Source organism: Parasteatoda tepidariorum, chromosome 6 (genome assembly GCF_043381705.1).
Source record: "Parasteatoda tepidariorum isolate YZ-2023 chromosome 6, CAS_Ptep_4.0, whole genome shotgun sequence".
Lineage (NCBI taxonomy): Eukaryota > Metazoa > Arthropoda > Arachnida > Araneae > Theridiidae > Parasteatoda > Parasteatoda tepidariorum.
Genome location: NC_092209.1, coordinates 56,848,655 through 56,865,876, shown reverse-complemented (window position 1 = coordinate 56,865,876; position 17,222 = coordinate 56,848,655). Strand labels below are relative to the sequence as shown.

The 17,222-nt window shown below is 29.3% G+C and overlaps 1 protein-coding gene across 5 annotated transcripts in view; it reads left to right on the top strand.

The window, feature by feature from the left end:
* LOC107456924 (Oxysterol-binding protein-related protein 8) overlaps positions 1 to 17,222 on the top strand; it is a 142,118-nt gene that overhangs the window by 67,229 nt on the left and 57,667 nt on the right. Inside the window, exon 1 of one of the 5 annotated variants that reach the window (XM_043045312.2) lies at positions 15,014 to 15,201. The exons of the other annotated variants lie outside the window; for them this stretch is intronic. Within the exon in view, the coding sequence (XP_042901246.1) occupies positions 15,072 to 15,201 (130 nt within the window). The 5' untranslated portion in view covers positions 15,014 to 15,071. Of the gene's footprint in view, positions 1 to 15,013; positions 15,202 to 17,222 lie in introns of those variants that run through there. 5 annotated transcript variants of the gene reach the window in all.

Genomic DNA, 17,222 nt, shown 5'->3' with positions numbered 1-17,222 from the left:
ATAAAAAAATATAACTATTACAGCATTTGAATTGTAACGGAGAAAGTGGAAATTTTACAAACATTGTACCATAGAACATAGAATTGAGATAGTCCTATTATCTCAATTCCATGCATGATATTGCCTGTGTACTAGAGGTGAGACGAAAAACTATTTTTGAAATTAAAAATTTCAAGTCTATAAAAGTTGTCTCATAAGTACCAAATTTTTTTTTAGTCAAATTGAAAAATATTTTTGTCTGTTGGAATGGGCCTAAAGTTTCGATTTTTTGGGGTCAGAAACGGTAATTTCTTTGAAATATAATTTTAAATAAAAATTTTTTTTATATATAATAATTTTTAGATCGAAGTTTAGAATATAACGTAATAAAATATATATATGTATAATATGAAATGTAACATTTGGTTTGCCAGAATCTACATTAATCTCATCCGGCAACTATATAAATAACCTAATCTGAAAATTAAATTAAAAATATTCTTATTTGTTAAGGATAATTAAGACTGTCGAACTAAATATTACATTTACATTTAGTTATTTTTACCGTTAGTTTACCTTCTAAATTTTGCCTTTTTCAATTTGAAAACTAAAATTTGTTATATATTTATGCTTTTAATAAAATATTAAAATTTTTATATACCGAAAAATGAAACTAGTGGTCTCTACCAGAGTACTTAAATAATTTTCAATTTAACTGAATTTTTTTTCCACGTCTGTAGGCTCAATGACAACTTTTATCGACTTGAAATTTTGAATTTCAAGATATTCATTCATTTTGTAATACACTCCATTTTGCGCTCTGACATAAAAATATATAGCTTTTTTTTCTACTGTCGCAAAAAAAAAAGAAAAAAAATTATCGTCGAAGTCTATTTTGTGAAAGACTGCCTGGATTTGTTATGAATAAAAGATATTCAACTAAAAAATATTCTTGATAACATTTTCAAAACATATTTTTTCGGCGCAATTTCCCATTTTTTTATTGCCTTATTTTAGAAGATAGAGCGATAACGTCATGGTAAAAGAAGTTACCTTATACTCATAAAATATCTTGTGAAATGGATTCACCTAAGTCAGAGAATATATTTCAGAAGGAATACTTCTTTTTATTAGCTAGAAGGGAAAGTGGTGGTTTTATTTATGTTCTAAATTCATGCTTTAAAGATTGCATTTTTACCGGTTTCATATTTTTTAATAAAATATTTTGAGCAAATTTTCTTATGCCGATAATTCGTTCATAAATCTAAAGATGTAAAATTAATTATAAAAAAAAAATTAGTAATTATTAGCATTTATTCAGTATTGCAAAGCATTTGCCCAAGATTACATTTTTACTTACTTATAGATTAGAATTTTTGCTTGCCTCAGAATTAATGACTCGTTTTCAAATATTTAGTTCAATATTTTATAGTATAGAGAACTGGTAAAATAATACAGAATGCGGAAACAAATATTTCGTCTAATAATACGGGAACAAATATTTTATTAAATAATACGGGAATAAATTTTTTGTTGCATTTATACAAATACTTCATCTTGCCTAATTCGGGCGTGGGGTTTTCAAATCGGAAATTAGTTTTGTTCCTAAAGCTACAAATTTTTTTAAACCGCCAATTTTAGTCTATTTTTTTAACAGGGGTAGCGTAAATGTTTCGTCATACTTTTGGAGGAATTAGAACAAGTCAACATTATTAAAATTGCATAGAATTGCTTTAAAATGTTGTTATACGCGGCTAGGGTCGCTTGCTTCCCTGTTATGACCTGTTCAGAAGCACACTAAGAAACAGTGATGCGTCTCTAGTGGCGTAGGATGACATTTCCGAGCATGGATTCCTATGCAATTTTAATTCTGGTGATGTGCCCTAACTTCTGTAGAAATTTGACGCAATATTTACTCAACCCCCTGTTACATATTAAGTTTTTAAGCTTCAGGAGTTTTCAATATCATGGATATTAAATATGTTGTGAAATTTTCTATTACCTCATACCATTGATTAATTTAAATACCTGTAAAGGTAAAATTAATAAGTTAGTAATTGTTAGCATTTAAAAACTTGTGCAGTACGAACGATGCTTTAAAATTGTCTTTTTAACAATCAGATAATTTTCGATCTTTACTTTTCAAATATGTTCTGAATTTTCTTATTCCATGGTTTATAAACTTGAACTAGTAAAATGAAATGATAAATAATATTCCCATTTTTCATTTCTATTTTTTTTCCAGATGATTATTTTAAATAAAATAAACATGTAGTATGAGTTACCTGTAAAATTCATCTTTATCAGAAAAGTGACAGTAATGAAGCATTTTTAAATGATTCAGCAGGCCGTCATCATGTTTATTATTATTCCTTATTTTCACTTCTCTTGTACTAATGTAGTGTACTCTTGTACTAAAAATGATGTACTAATTTTTTTACTTGTAAAATGAAATGATAAATAATATTCCCATTTTTCATTTCTATTTTTTCCCCAGATGATTATGTAAAAATAAAATAAACATGTAGAATGAGTTACCTGTAAAATTCATCGTTATCAGAAAAGTGACAGTAATGAAGCATTTTTAAATAATTCAGCAGGCCGTCATCATGTTTATTATTATTCCTTATTTTCACTTCTCTTGTACTAATGTAGTGTACTCTTGTACTAAAAATGATTTACTAATTTTTAAATATATCAACAAAACGTTTGAAATTTAATTTATTAAAAATTTTTTTTCCTGTTAATAATAACTGATATCGTTGCGTTACATATGGAATTTTGCTCTTAATTTTTATTCTTATTCATCTGATACATAGTGTGTGATATTAACAATTTAAAGCCATATGTCCGGCCACTTGCAGGGTATACTGTGAGTGCCTCTGTATTCTAAAACAAACGATATTTAAGTTAAGTTAAACTTGTAAGAAGAATGCGATCATTTACAGAGATAGGATAAGTGCAAAATTATTGCTTCTTCCTTTTTTTTGAATTATTCTTCTGAAAATATAATTTCCTGGATAATAAATGATAGTAAATAAATTCTGTCTCACTCTTTATTTTTTTTTTTATGATGAATGACTCTTTTTCCATATCAAAATTGAAATCTCTTTAATTCTTGACATCTGCAGGAAACTTTTATTCATTGTATTCAAATTGTCTTTAATTCTGTCTTCAGTTTCCTTACTCCTCCTCTCTTCTTGGGAAACTAGCTAGAATCTTCATGTTAAACGTTAACTAATATTTGTGAGGTAACACACACTCGTCTAGAGCACAAGTTTAAAAAACAAATTGCAAATTATAATTGGTTTTATATTAATATTACTTTGATTGATTTAATTGAAGCAATCTTTTCAACTAAATGACATATTCTGAACATTTTTGTACTATATGAGATATTTTGAGTGATAATGCACATAAGGATATATATATATATATATATATATATATCCTTATGTGNATATATATATATTTAAACATGAAAAGTTTCAACTAATATCTTTATGTTATTCCCTTATTTAAATCTTTTTCTTAATTTATTATTCTAAACTAAATGCTCTTTCTCACATTTTAATATTCACATCCTGTCTTTTACTCTATTTTTAACTTCAAGTTATGCATTGATTAACATTTTTGATTTTTCCTTTTAATTGAACCTTGAGAAAGACTTTTCCCCTCGACCTATTTAGACCAATAGACCAATTGTAATTACTCAGATTTCCCTTATTCCCTAGGATAAAACATATTACGGATTGAATTAGCGAAGGGCTTTCCCTAATTTTTATCTAGGATCTAATTATATGTATATATATGTGTATGTTTGTGTTAAACTTCAATGGCAAGAACTTATTTAAGTATTAATTTAGTTATTAGGAATAATATTTTTTGTTACTGGATAAAATCTGTTAAAATATTTTTACATATCAAGGGTTTCAAACTTTTTTTTAGTTCACACATCGAAACATTCGTAATTTTTATATTCTAACGCAGCCGCATTAAAATAAAAAGAACTTGTACTTTGTACCGTTTTTAAATGTCATATAACCCTCCCTCTCCAAAAAAGAAAAGAAAAGTGAAACATAAATCAACCCATGAAAATGAGCAAATACAAAAAATCATTGCACATTTAGTGAAAATAATAATAGTGAAAACAATGATAATTATTTTTTCGAGGATGACTTCCGTTCAATGAGATTCCTTGGCATTTTGAAACAAAGGTTATATTAATCAGTTTTTTAATGGATTTTTTCTTTCTTTTTATATATATTTTTCCCCCCTTCAGAAATGTGAAATCTTGTATCTATACATACGTGTTAATTAAATAGGATTACAACAATAGTTGGTTTCTTAAAAATACCAAAATCCGTATTAGACTGGATTTTTAATTAATTATAGTAATCTACGAATGATGAGGCCGTTCTCAGTAGCGGTCTTATTAACTTAGATTGGTTGGTACAGTTTGTCTTGAAAGTAACTTGCGATTGTGCGCAAAGTTAACCACATTGCCTCAATCATGCCATGTTGTTCACGAAGTTGTGAAGCATTAAACCTCATGATCTCCAAATCCAAATCATACTTTTGCGGAGGAATACTTTTGCACTTTTTAAAGTAATTCAAAAAATCAAATCTATAGATTTTGGCATTAAATTCAAGTTGAATATACAAGGAAATAAATTATTTGGAAGACGAAAAGAATTAAACTATTGTTTACGCTGTAAACATCTAAATTATACACGTCAATTAAAACGAGTTAATGATGGATTTTGAAGTTGGCTTTTCCTGTGTTTTATTGTGATCGTGACAGATAAAATAGAAAGATCGATAAAAAGATTACTCAGTTAAAAACAACTGTTTATTAGGCTTACGTTTCTGATTTTATGAATGATTTTCGTCAAAAATAAATAAAAGCAGAATTGAATAAATGTGTGGAAAAGGAGATATTTATTATACAGAATATGTTGAAATTTCCGTATCGGTACTCGGTATCTCTGTTTACGCCAATTGAAAACGCCAAGGCGCCAAGTGAAGGTGCGAGGTTGTTGCACTTGGAATAAATATTTTAGAAAAAATATATTTAGTGACTTGCCCAAGGATGGCTGATGTGGCTACGAATTTTACTTACGGAACTTAAGCACGATAGATATGTCCGTTATCAAGAATACGATAAATAATTAATTTCTGCACATAGTTGGACTCTTGAACATAAATTCAATTTCGACAATGCCAAAATTATTTCCAGCCTGACAATTATTTAACTCCCTGGAATCTTGTTTCATTCATATGAATGCTGATTCTTTTGTGCGACATTAATTTCTCATCACCTCTCCACAGCAAGTGGGAATGCATTTTAACCTCTGCACCACAGTGGTTTTTTCATCTTTACTTTTGTTTCGCACCTTTATTTTCCATTTTTTGTTGGCAACTTTGCGCTTTATAATTCAAATCACAGTTGTTTCTTTTCATTCACGTCTGGCAAGTCTTGAGAATTTACGCCTATTTTTGAGTGCTTGAAATATGTTGACTTTTATTTCCTTCTGCTTATTTTTGAAGCCAATGCCATTTTAGAATAAGTAATACTACGGTTACGTTTTTAAAAACTCTTTAAGCCGACAAGAATATACGAAACATATTGTTTTAAGAAATATTTTAAGAAACGTGTCTTTTATTTTTGTAAATTTTTCATCTTGCCTTTTTGAAATTTTTTAAGATAAAGGGATTTTAAAGTTTTGCTTAATAAAATTGAAAATAAGGTGATTTTAATGTTTTATTTATTCTGGGGGCGAGGACAGAATACTAACAATTTTCAGCAAACTGCTGACAATTTCGGGACAATTTGTTTGCTGACAATTGTCATGAAAAATAAGCAAATCACGAGCTTCCTGCACTCTTTAGGTGCTTGCAAAATATTTGAACGGTCCTTTAGAGTACGGCATAATTTTGACCCTCATTAGGCGTCGTTGACTAGACCCCTGAGGGGCTATTTCTTTCAAATCCAGAAGACAAGTAAACTTCATTGGATATTGATACGTTGGAACATCGTGTAGAGCTGTTTCAGTGAAACCTAACTCGCCTTCTCTTTGCTAGACTAAGAAGAAAAAAACGAAAAATTTTCCACGGGTTAGCTGGTGAGTAGACGCTCATACCTGTGATCTGTCTACCAATAAGCATATTTTGCTTTGATACCTAAGTTAGTTATATAAGTTTCTTGTTTTATGGTTTTTAATAAGCTTACTGATCTTCAGTTTCTCTTTCTATCATTATCTTAGTAAACAAAAAAGAAAAGAAAAAACGAAAAGAAGAAAAATCTTTTCTCCTGTGTATGATGATAAAAGCCAGCTGTTGTTTGATGTTGTTGACGTTAGTTGATAACTCCGCTCTTTCTATGAAAACCTTTCTTTGTTTGATTTTTGTTCGTTTTCTTAAATCTGTATTTTCTTCTAATGAACAGCTGATTACTTCTAAGTATTGCGATCCATTCATTTGATTTCTCTTGGATTTGAGATTCTTAAAACGCTTTCATGGAAAATAAACTCTTGAAAACTTTGACTTGTAAAGCTATTATAACTATTTTATAATGAGAAAAAGAAAATTGAATGTGTATCTGTATGTATCACTTTTTAAACTTCAAAACCGTTTGAGCTAAAATCTTGAAAATTGGCCATAGGTAGAAACGAACAATTTTAGCCTACAATCCTATAAATCGTTCATAAGTTTAGTTTGTTAGATCTGGAGGAACAAATATAATATAAATAGACATTAAAACATAACAAGAAAGATAACGCATGTGGTGTCTGCTTGCTTACCGCTCTATTTAATCAGAAACAAGTTTCAGAATTTAGTGCATGTGTTTTAGAGATTAATTCTTTATTCGCGATCGCAACGAACTATAGGGGGCGTTGTTGTATGAGACGCTTACCTGCAAATTTTGTCAAGATTATATTACACATCATTATTTTAATTTCAAGATTAATGAACAAAGCCTAAATTAATTTAAATTTGATTAAAAATTTAAAATACTAAAGTTTATTAAAAGATGACAAATGATTTTTATGGAAAATTGCCTTTACGTTCGTTCTTTTTTAATTGCGATTTTTTGAATTCTTCGTGTTCAAAAACTTTTTAATCGATACAATTTTATTGGAACCAAGGCTCGAAGAAACTCAGAAATTTTACCCGTCCCCGATGACGGCTTGTTCAACAATGTACCCTCCTCCTTTGAAACTAACCCGTAGCTTCGAAATAAATAAAAATATAATTTTCTCTTATTTATTGAAAACATTTATATAAATTGCACAATGAATTAGTAGTTACTAGGATTGCAAGTACTAGGATTATATTATACAGTAATAAAGGAAATACTAGGTTACTAATAGTAACCTAGTATTTCTTTTATGAAATAGCTTATTTCTTTTATGAAATAATTTAAATGACAAAGGTCAAGTTATCTGGAAAGTCAATTTATCCGAGGGTACTGCGTTTCTTAAATGAATCAAATATGACGTTTGCCAGTTCCACAATCGAGCCAATGATTTACAGAGGTTTCTGCACAGAAATCTGAAAGGGGTTTTCCATTTATGTTTTTGTTCATAATTGCGTTTAACGCTTCTTGTTTAAGACCATTGCACAATGTGTTTTTTTGTAAGTTCATTGCTTAAAAGCCCCTTCAACCACTGCAGTACTCCCAGACAGAGAAAACATCAATTCTAATAACAAAAATTGAAAAAGTATCACGAACATTAACGGGAAAATGGCCGTCAGCGCGGACGTCGGATTCGAGAAATTCGTTTTCCGCGGGGAATTTTTGATCGCCGAGAATGGGCGGACGGGCGGTTTTTAGAGCCCTGATTAGATCAATTTCTAAGAAATTGCGGTTAAATCAATCTTTATATAGTTTAATGTCTTATTCTTATTGATATTCCAAAAAAATATTGAAGTAAGTTTTGAGAAATTGGCTATGTGTACAGAGAAAAAAAAATCTTTTTCGATTTTGATTTGTACCTTTTAGCAATATTCCAATCAATAATCAATCAACATTGTAAGCAATTTTTGAGAAATCAGCTTATATGCTGTGAAAAAAATTCCATATGAATTTTGATGATGCATTTTTATTGACATTGCAACCATAAGTCTGACTGAACTTGATTGTCAGAAATGAATAATTTTTGATACTGCGCAATGCTATTCGCGATCGCAACGAACTATAGGGGGCGTTGTTGTATGAGACGCTTACCTGCGATTTCCATATGAACCGTCATTCAGTTACTCTGGAGACGTCGTTAATGNAGGAATTTTTCTTCAAATGTTTGGCGTGTTCTGTTCCTGAAAGATTTACTAATATTCTGGAGATTTTTTTCAAGTTCTTCGGCCTTTTCCTTAGGGAAATTTTGTTTCTTATTTGCTGCTAAAAAATGGCGTCTGATTCAGTCAATGACTTTGATGGCAGAAAATGTGATTGTATTAAGTTAATGTCCGATATTTACAGGCTCCCGCTAGACGGCGTACTCGAGCGTTGCGATCGCGAATAGATCCTTGAAGGGTTCTTCAAGGATTTTTTAAGGTTTTATAATTTATTATGTTATGGAATCACTAGTGAAATCAAGATGAATGGTATGTAGCGAACGACATCTCCGAATCAATATTTTTTTTAAAAATACTAATAAATATATCTAAATAATGTAAAGTCAACGGTAAATGAAATAAGGAATTTAAATTTTGTTCAAACGTGCTAATGCATCGAAAAACTTTCTGAAATCGTGGTAAATCTATAGTCTCGTGTGTTGTTCGCGATTTGTAGTATCATTTTCGGTGCTAAAAGCTTTTCATTTTAAAAACGTATTCACCGAGAAGGGTTTTCATTTAAAATGTTTTCTCGTTTCCACATGTATTTTCTTTCTTTTTACTTTTGAAAAATAAATTATGAAAGAATCATTGTATTTCTTTAAAATGTAATTTTATATATGAATGCAAAATGTATTCTTATTTCTCGGTGACTCTATCGGTAAAGGCAATGATGATCGTGAGTTCGATTCTAACAGCCGACTAAACAACAGACGGTGTACGTACGCTGCAAGATTAGAAATGTCCTCTTGCTGGTCGCTTTTTGAAGAAAGGGGTACGAACTTGAACGCTGTTCACTTCGTTTGATCGTGGGCAAAATTACGTAGCATTCCTATCATAGACATTAAACATTAGTCCTAAAAATGGGGCTAGATGCTTCGTAATAGTTGAGTGATATGTGTTTCCTATTCTTATGTCTTCCTTACAAAGTGAAATGTATATATTATATTTTCCTTATAATGTTTTTTATAAATGCATGTAAAAATTTATATTTTATGCTGTTTTTTTGTTTTTTTTTACTTGCGAAAAACCGAATTTAATTAAATTTTTTACTCTTCCAAACTCCAAAGATACATGGTGGAATTCAACTTGATACAAAAATACATTAAAACATAAAAATTGTCTTTAAAAAAAAACATTCTTTACTGACATAAAGATTTTTTTTCCATAAAAAAGATTACTCTGAGGGAAAAAAAAAATTTCCCCTTGGGATTTTTTTAAAACTGATATTGGATAATTTCACATCGCTGATTTCAAATCTGCAATCAATTTCTTTGTCGCAGCTACTGTTTCTTTTTCTTTTTTAAATGACAGTTTTAGTCTATTTTTGTCGAAATGTACAAGTTTTAAAACGTTATATATAACGGGGGATCGCGTAAATGTTGCGACAAACAACTAGCGGAGCAAATGTGTTAGCAAACAAAATAGTTCTCTTCAAATTTCATTTATTTCATTTTTCAGTAGCAAATCTCTCATTTTTTTCTCTCTCCATAAAACGCTAATGACTGTAATCTCTCTCACACTCACTCACTCACTCTCTTTTAATGCTAATCAAGTGCGTATTTGTTTTTATTATAAAATATTCTTTTTCCTCTAATAAAAACATTTAATTGACGTACCTCTATGAATCATCCTCTAATGCAATCTCATTGTTTGTTTATTTGGATTCTCTGTAAATAAGTTTTCGTCCAGAATGGCATGTCTTATTCATGCAATAATTCTGTGCGAGATAATGTATTAAAATTTTTATTCTTAGTCAAATAAATATAAAGTTTGAATACTACGTTTCTGAATATGTTTTAAGTTATTATATTTTTTTATTTGTTAATTTTTGGAATGCCATTCATTTGATATTCATCGTGCATTCATTCGATAGAATGAATTATATTAGCGGATAAGTTTCGTGTAAATGCCGATAATTTTTACATCAGTTACAGAATTCAGATTCTCCTAAGAAAGTATTCAGATTAAGATTAATTTAAACAGTATAAGGCAGCCATTCCCAAATGGTTCCGCGAGTTAGTACTTTTTATAACCCGGGATGAGTACTTTTATAACCTCTTGTTAGTTGGCACTTTTTACAATCTCTGATTATATTTAGATCAAAATTCAATCTTTCGGTTGCCTTTATGAAATTATTTCTAGTAAAATACCAAGAAATGACAATTTTTAAAAGAAAATATATTTATAATAACAGTATATTGAAACGAACATATAAGCATTTATAGAAAATTGCGTTAGTATTTTCTATCGCACTTTTCAAGAAAATAAAATAATTAATTTCTTTAATTAAGGAAAATGTTTCCGAAATAATCATTTTCAACGTTATAACAGTTCTTTTAAGTTAATTTCGAAGTAAACGATAATTTGGCTCATTTTATTCATTTTCAGCTTATGTATATACACAAATAATAAATTCATAACTAGACTAGAAATAGCACAAAGACTGCAAATTTAATTGTCGGATATAAAAACCTAATTTAAGATTCTCAATGATAAATCGATGAAAAACATTCATTCCTCTAATTAAATATTTTAAAAATTGTCTTTTATAGGTTTTAAAGTTCGCAATTACCTTAATAGACTTTAGTTTTAAAGTCGGTGCTCCGCTGAAAAAAAGTTTGATTATTTAAGGTTCCGTAGCCGAAAAAAAATTTGGCATAATAATTAATAAATAATGATAATGTAAGCAATGTTTTGATAATGTAATGATAATGTAAGCAATGATAATGTTTTTTTTTACAAATCTATTTTGCTAAAATTACTATACTGTTCGAATTAATTGGGACAAATGAAAAAAAAAGTGATTTATTGAAACTTTAGCTTTTAATCATTACATACCTTAAGTTACATTGATACGTGTCTGTATTAATATGAAGTATGTCCTCCTTTAGCAGATATGACTTCAAGAACACGTTTTGGCATTGATTCCACTAGTGTAGCGCACATGTTCTTGACTTCCTCGTCGTGGAACCATACTTGAATAGCACTTTTTATCATTTGTTCATCTGTTCATCTGTCGTGCAATTCATCTTGGCTAAGCGATTCTTTAAAATATGCCACAGGTTCTCAATGGGATTTAGGTCTGGTGAATTACCAGGACAATCAAGCACTTTTATTTTGTTTTCTCGCATAAATTTCTGGACCAGTTTGGAATTGTGACAAGGAGCCAAATCATGTTGAAATGTTCCGTCGAATGTTTCCATGAATGGAACAATCCTACTATGCAATATATCGATGTATTTGGCTGAATTCATCATGCCTTTTAGAGGCACTAAGCTTCCAGTGCTATTTGTTCTGAAGAAACCCCAAAACATTTGTTTAGAAGGGTGTTTTACGGTCTGTTGGATATGATCTGGTCTCAGACTTTTACCTTCACTTCGTCTAACTACACTTGATTTGTATCCCTGCACAAATAAATGCGTTTCATCACTGAAAACCACTTTCTTCCAGTCATTTACAGTCCATTTTTGGTATTTTCTGGCCCATGCTAAACGTTTTTTCATCATTTTCTGAGTTAGAAATTGTTTTTACCTTGGTCTTCTTGCCTTACATCCAACTTCTAGAAGCCTTTTTCGTACAGTTGAAGTACTCACATCAACACCACAATCCAATAAATCCCTTCGGAGGTCTGTGCTCGTCTTTCTTGGATTAATTTTACTATTTCTTATTAGACTTTTATCAGTTCTTGGAGTAGTTTTCCGTTTGCGTCCACATTTTCCTTTTCTTTTTGGAGAGGATGAGCCGGAATCTTGAAATGTTCTAAGAATTCTGGAAACACTAGATTTCCCTACACCAACTGCTGTAGCGATGTCTCTTACAGTCATAGAAGTGTGTTCATTAAGAGCGATAATTTTAGAGCGCTTCCTTGGACTAATATCCATTTTTTATAAGCACATAACTTGTGTTAGACTAAACTCAAAATTATAACCACCAATTTCCACACTGAAATGCTCACAACTGAACTACAAATACACAAAAACCAGTCAGAATAGTAAATTATAGTGAAGGTCTATCCGTCACCGCAGCTCAAGGCAGATATAACTGGTTTGAAGCGGTTTGGGACATCACTGGCAATCCCATACCAACTCGAATGAGAAAATCTTGCTTGTCCCAATTAATTCGAACACTATAGTAACTCCCCCTTTTTTTAATGGTAAAAATACGTAGTAATAAATGAATAATGATAATAATTAATAATAATAAATAATAATAATAAATAGATAATGAGAATACTAATAAAAAATGATTGTCTAAGTAAAAAAAAAATTCTAATCTATTTAATGCTAAAGTTAACTTCCCTTTTCCTAAAGCCTTATGTTGAAATAGAAAGCAACTTTAAAATTTCAAATAAGAATGACGGGTTCTTGTGGTGTTTCGTTGGATATATTCGAATCTTTTATATTTTTTTAAAAAATAATTGTTGTGTATTATTTCTTTCAAGAAAAATCACTTTTCAAAAAAGTCTCTTTTTAAAACTTTTTTTTTTAGTGTAACAATTTAATTTTTACTAGTCAATTTTTTAAAATAATCATTGTAGTGTATAAACTTAACTTTTTTTTCTTTAAAAGAAAGCATTTTTTAAAATAGTTTTGTCTCCTACAATGTTCACTAAGAAAGTTTCGACAATTTAATCTTACCCTTCCTATGACACTTGGTTTCAGAAGAAATTCGCCGGAAATTTATCCTGATTTAGATAATTTCCTAATAAAAAGACAATGGGCAAAATGATCAGAAATCGTTATTTTGTAATTAATTTTAGACTTTTTAGGTTATCAAATCCTCTAAAAATGTTGATTTTTGAAAATTTTTGAAAATAATGGTTGACATTCACTGAATTGTACCTGATGTTTACTGAATTTCACCACGATCAAATTGCTGTAAAAAATAAAGGAGAGATTCCTCACTAGCTTTAAAGTGTAACTCACATAACTTTCTTGAAAAATATTGCAGAAAAAGCAATTTGTTTTGGAAAATAAAACAACAATATTTTATAAATAACCAGCGATTGAGAAAGCATTTTATAAAAAAAGGTATTAAAGTGTACAGTTTGCTGTGTTCTGTTTCAAAAATCTTGCCAATTTATTCTCGCCAAGTTCTAAAAACAGTTACAAAATATCTCAACAGTTAGTGTCGTTAATTGGGAAAAACTGTAAGGGATTGCAGTTAAAGTAACCACTATTTGTATCACAATGTGATGCCTCTAAGGACGAAATTATCAGTTTTTAAGTCTTCTGGGCTGAATCTGTTGATTTTGATATTTGCTGAGGATAAGTTGATATTTGGTGAGGATAAAGATAAGAAGATAAACTAACCGTATACTTGGATCTCCAATCATTTTCTTTAATCAATTTTTCAAATCGTAGTATACCTAAGATCACACTACCGAGTTACTTTTTAAAATTTTCACTTTACCTTCATTCAATTACCAAAAAATGGAGTAATCTTTGCAATTTTTAAATGAGAATTTTTTAAAATTATATCTGTGCATATCAGAAAATGCCTCACCGTGATTAGAAATTTACATTTCATTTAGGAAAAGAACAATAAGAAAAAAGTAATTTCAGCTTAAGTTTGAATATAGTATATTTATGTCCTAAAGCAAAAAATTCTCAAAACTAAACTGCGATTTAAAAATAGTAAATTCAATCCTTTTTTCTTCATAGAAAAATGTGTTTGCCTTTACTTATTTGTAAAAATCAGGAATATTCGAAGCAAAAATAAATTTTGAAGTAATCCTATTTTTATTTAAACAAAAAAATCTTTTTAGAAAACAATTTCTGTTACTTCTTAGTACCAAATTAGGGCAAACTTTTTAATTTTTTGGCTTTATTGCCTGGCTTGACTATCCTCTTATTTGTAACAATAAGAAATTTTTAAAGCAAAAAAAGAAATATTTGGCTTCAATTTAAAAATAATTATATTTTTATTTATGTAAACATAGATTTTTACATCGAAAAAAGATTTTCGGAATTTACTAGCAAATTAATTCAATCTTTTCACTTGTAAATTCGAGCTGTTTTCCTCAGATTCTTTTATTTGAAACAAACAGTAAAGTAACAGTAAAGCAACGGTGAATTAAAAATAATTTTTGCATTATATTTAAAAGATTCATTTTTGTGTCCATAAAAAGTATCGATTGAAATTAATTTAATTTTCTAAGTATCTTGTAAAAAAGATTAATATAATCGATTTCAAAGAAACTAATTATTCGTGTTTCATTTTGCTAAAATATTATTAGTATGTTACGAAAAGTCAAGAGAAACTTCGATTGTTTTATGAAATCTTAATCCATTTACTAAGTTGATGCAATCAAATATTATTATCCAGAACACAATTTTTTCCCCCTCTAACCTTGAAACCTAATCGATAGAAGGGTGTATTACTAGTCCGCCTGACTCGGACTGTAGTAAAGCACGAAAAACCTGGCCCTAGTTCGAATTATGCTTTCCACTTTTTTTCCCTGACTATCATTTCTTCTTCAATCCGCTCTCTCTCATTTTTGGCTAGACTCTTGGCCATGAAAAGCGTCTCTATCTTTTACGTGATCATCGCCATGCGGAATTGATCACTTAGTATTTTATTTTTCCGTTTTCCTGGTTAAAGGTTTGTGATTGTGAAACTGAAACACAATGAGGGAAAAAATAGACAATTAAGATGCCAGATATCTTTCTCGTTTAAGTAATCGTCGTTCAATCTCGTTTACTTTGTGCATCTTCTCTGAAACTTGTGTGGTTTTGGTGAAAGGGAATAAAATGAGGTCTAAGCCCTCAGCTCACGTAGTCTCAGCTTCGTGGGACAGTTTCCTGGATAAGCAATATACGTCATCCGGGTTCAAACCGAAACCATTGTCCACGGGATTTAAAGGATTTTCTACTTTATTCGGTAAGGATAGATTATTAATTGTCTAATTTTTGAATTAGATGTTATCATATATGTAATAGATGTGTATGTATGATGTGTTTCTATATTTTTTTCTCTTTTTAACTGTTTCCCCTTAATGAAAATAAACGTAGAAAAGATACATGCTCCTTTTTTTTTTTAAATAAAAATTGTATTTTATTAAAATTAACCTCAATTTCCTTACAAATTGACAGTAAAATAATTTGTTAATCCACAAAAAAATTTATATTTAATTTTTTATAAAAATGTTTAGCTAAGTGATACAGAATATATTAATTTTATACATTATATTTCTTATTAGTTTTTTCGCTTCAAAACTACAGACTCCGATTTTTTTAATCGTTTTTAATTTTTGAATAAAATTTAGTGACACAGTCTTTGCTCTTTTTTTTGTTATTGTACAGTGTACAAAATAAAAAAAATGGAACTAATTAGCATTTTTTGATCTAGTGTCCGGATTTTCGCATTCCGGATTTCGTTTTTTTTTCTTCTTTTCAAGGACGCCATATTTTTTTCAAAAACAATAACCATATTTTTCGTTTTAAATCTTAGCATAGGTTGTACTAAACAGCAAATCCTTTATTTTAATAATCAATTTTACTGTGATACCCATTTTCGTTAAATTTGAAAGATGCTTATTCTAAGATCTGAAAGTGCGAACATGTAAGAGGTGAAAATTTAAACCACTGTCACTTATGCAAAATAAGTTTATTCTTATTATATTGTCATGATTTTTGACTGCTTGATTTTAAATCTCGAGATATTGAGAATTTAAATTCTATTTATCTAAAATGGTGGACCAGCTAATGACTCGTTCTTACTGCTATTTCTGTGCTTAGTTCCATAAGTTATGATAAATCTATGTTAAAGCATTCTAGTGTAAAAGAAAGTTGAGGGAAACGAATATAAAAAACCTTTACAATCATATCTTTTTCTTTCTTAACCTGTGCGATTTTATTAAAAAAGAAAAGAAAAAGACAATTCTATCCTGTTTTTAGAAATATCGACTAACTCTGCTAATTTATTCATCTGAATTAAATTGCACGCGATGTTTCGTGGCGATAAAAGTCATTATTTTAAAAAATCATGAGTTTTTTTTTGTGATATGTTAACGTAACGAATAGATCGTTTGATAAAATTTAGTTATTTGATAGCTTTATTAATCACATCAAGATATAACGCGACCTTGTTTTTTTTTTCTTTCTTAGTCATCTTTTTCTTTTCTTTTGCATGTAAATTTTTTTACAAGTTGTTTTCCTTCATTTGAAGTCAATTATTCAGTAAGAAAAGAAATGTAATTTGAAAAATAATAAAAATCAAAATTACGTATTGTCTTGTAGCTGTTAAGCTATACTCTATATTAAAATTGCATAGTAAGCAAAAGGAAAAACGAACTATCCTAAAAAACTTCTGATCGGATCTTCACGTTCTAGGACTCAATCTTAAAGGTTAAAAGAAGTGACCTCAAATATGCTAATTAATTAGTGCAGACGTTATTTGACAATATTTTAAATTACGAAATCAGACACAGAATCGTAATTTCTCTGAATAAACATATCTTTTTTTCGACGGATTCGGATTTCTGAAACTCAAGATATAGGCAGGAAATATGGTCCCAATAGTTTGGTTAGGAAGTTTACTTCTTGCGTATTTCACCATATCTCGAACTTTTTTAGTGAATTGAAAACATTTTCCTTATAATTGTAAAATTCGTTTATCCACCGATAATTCCATGCAAAATATAACTTTTAGTTAATATTTATTATTTTATTTAATAATTGGGTATAATATAAAAAAACATAACTACTTCCACTTAGTAGGAATAACATTTACCTTGACGCAATGCTAAATTCTGTGCCACTATCCACATAAATGCCACTATCCACATAAATCAATTATTAATCAAAAATCGAATATCAATTACTTTTCTTTATAATGCAATAAAATCTGGCGAGCAGCTATTTAAACGATCAAACACTTCGTTTGTTTATTTGTGGCTTGAA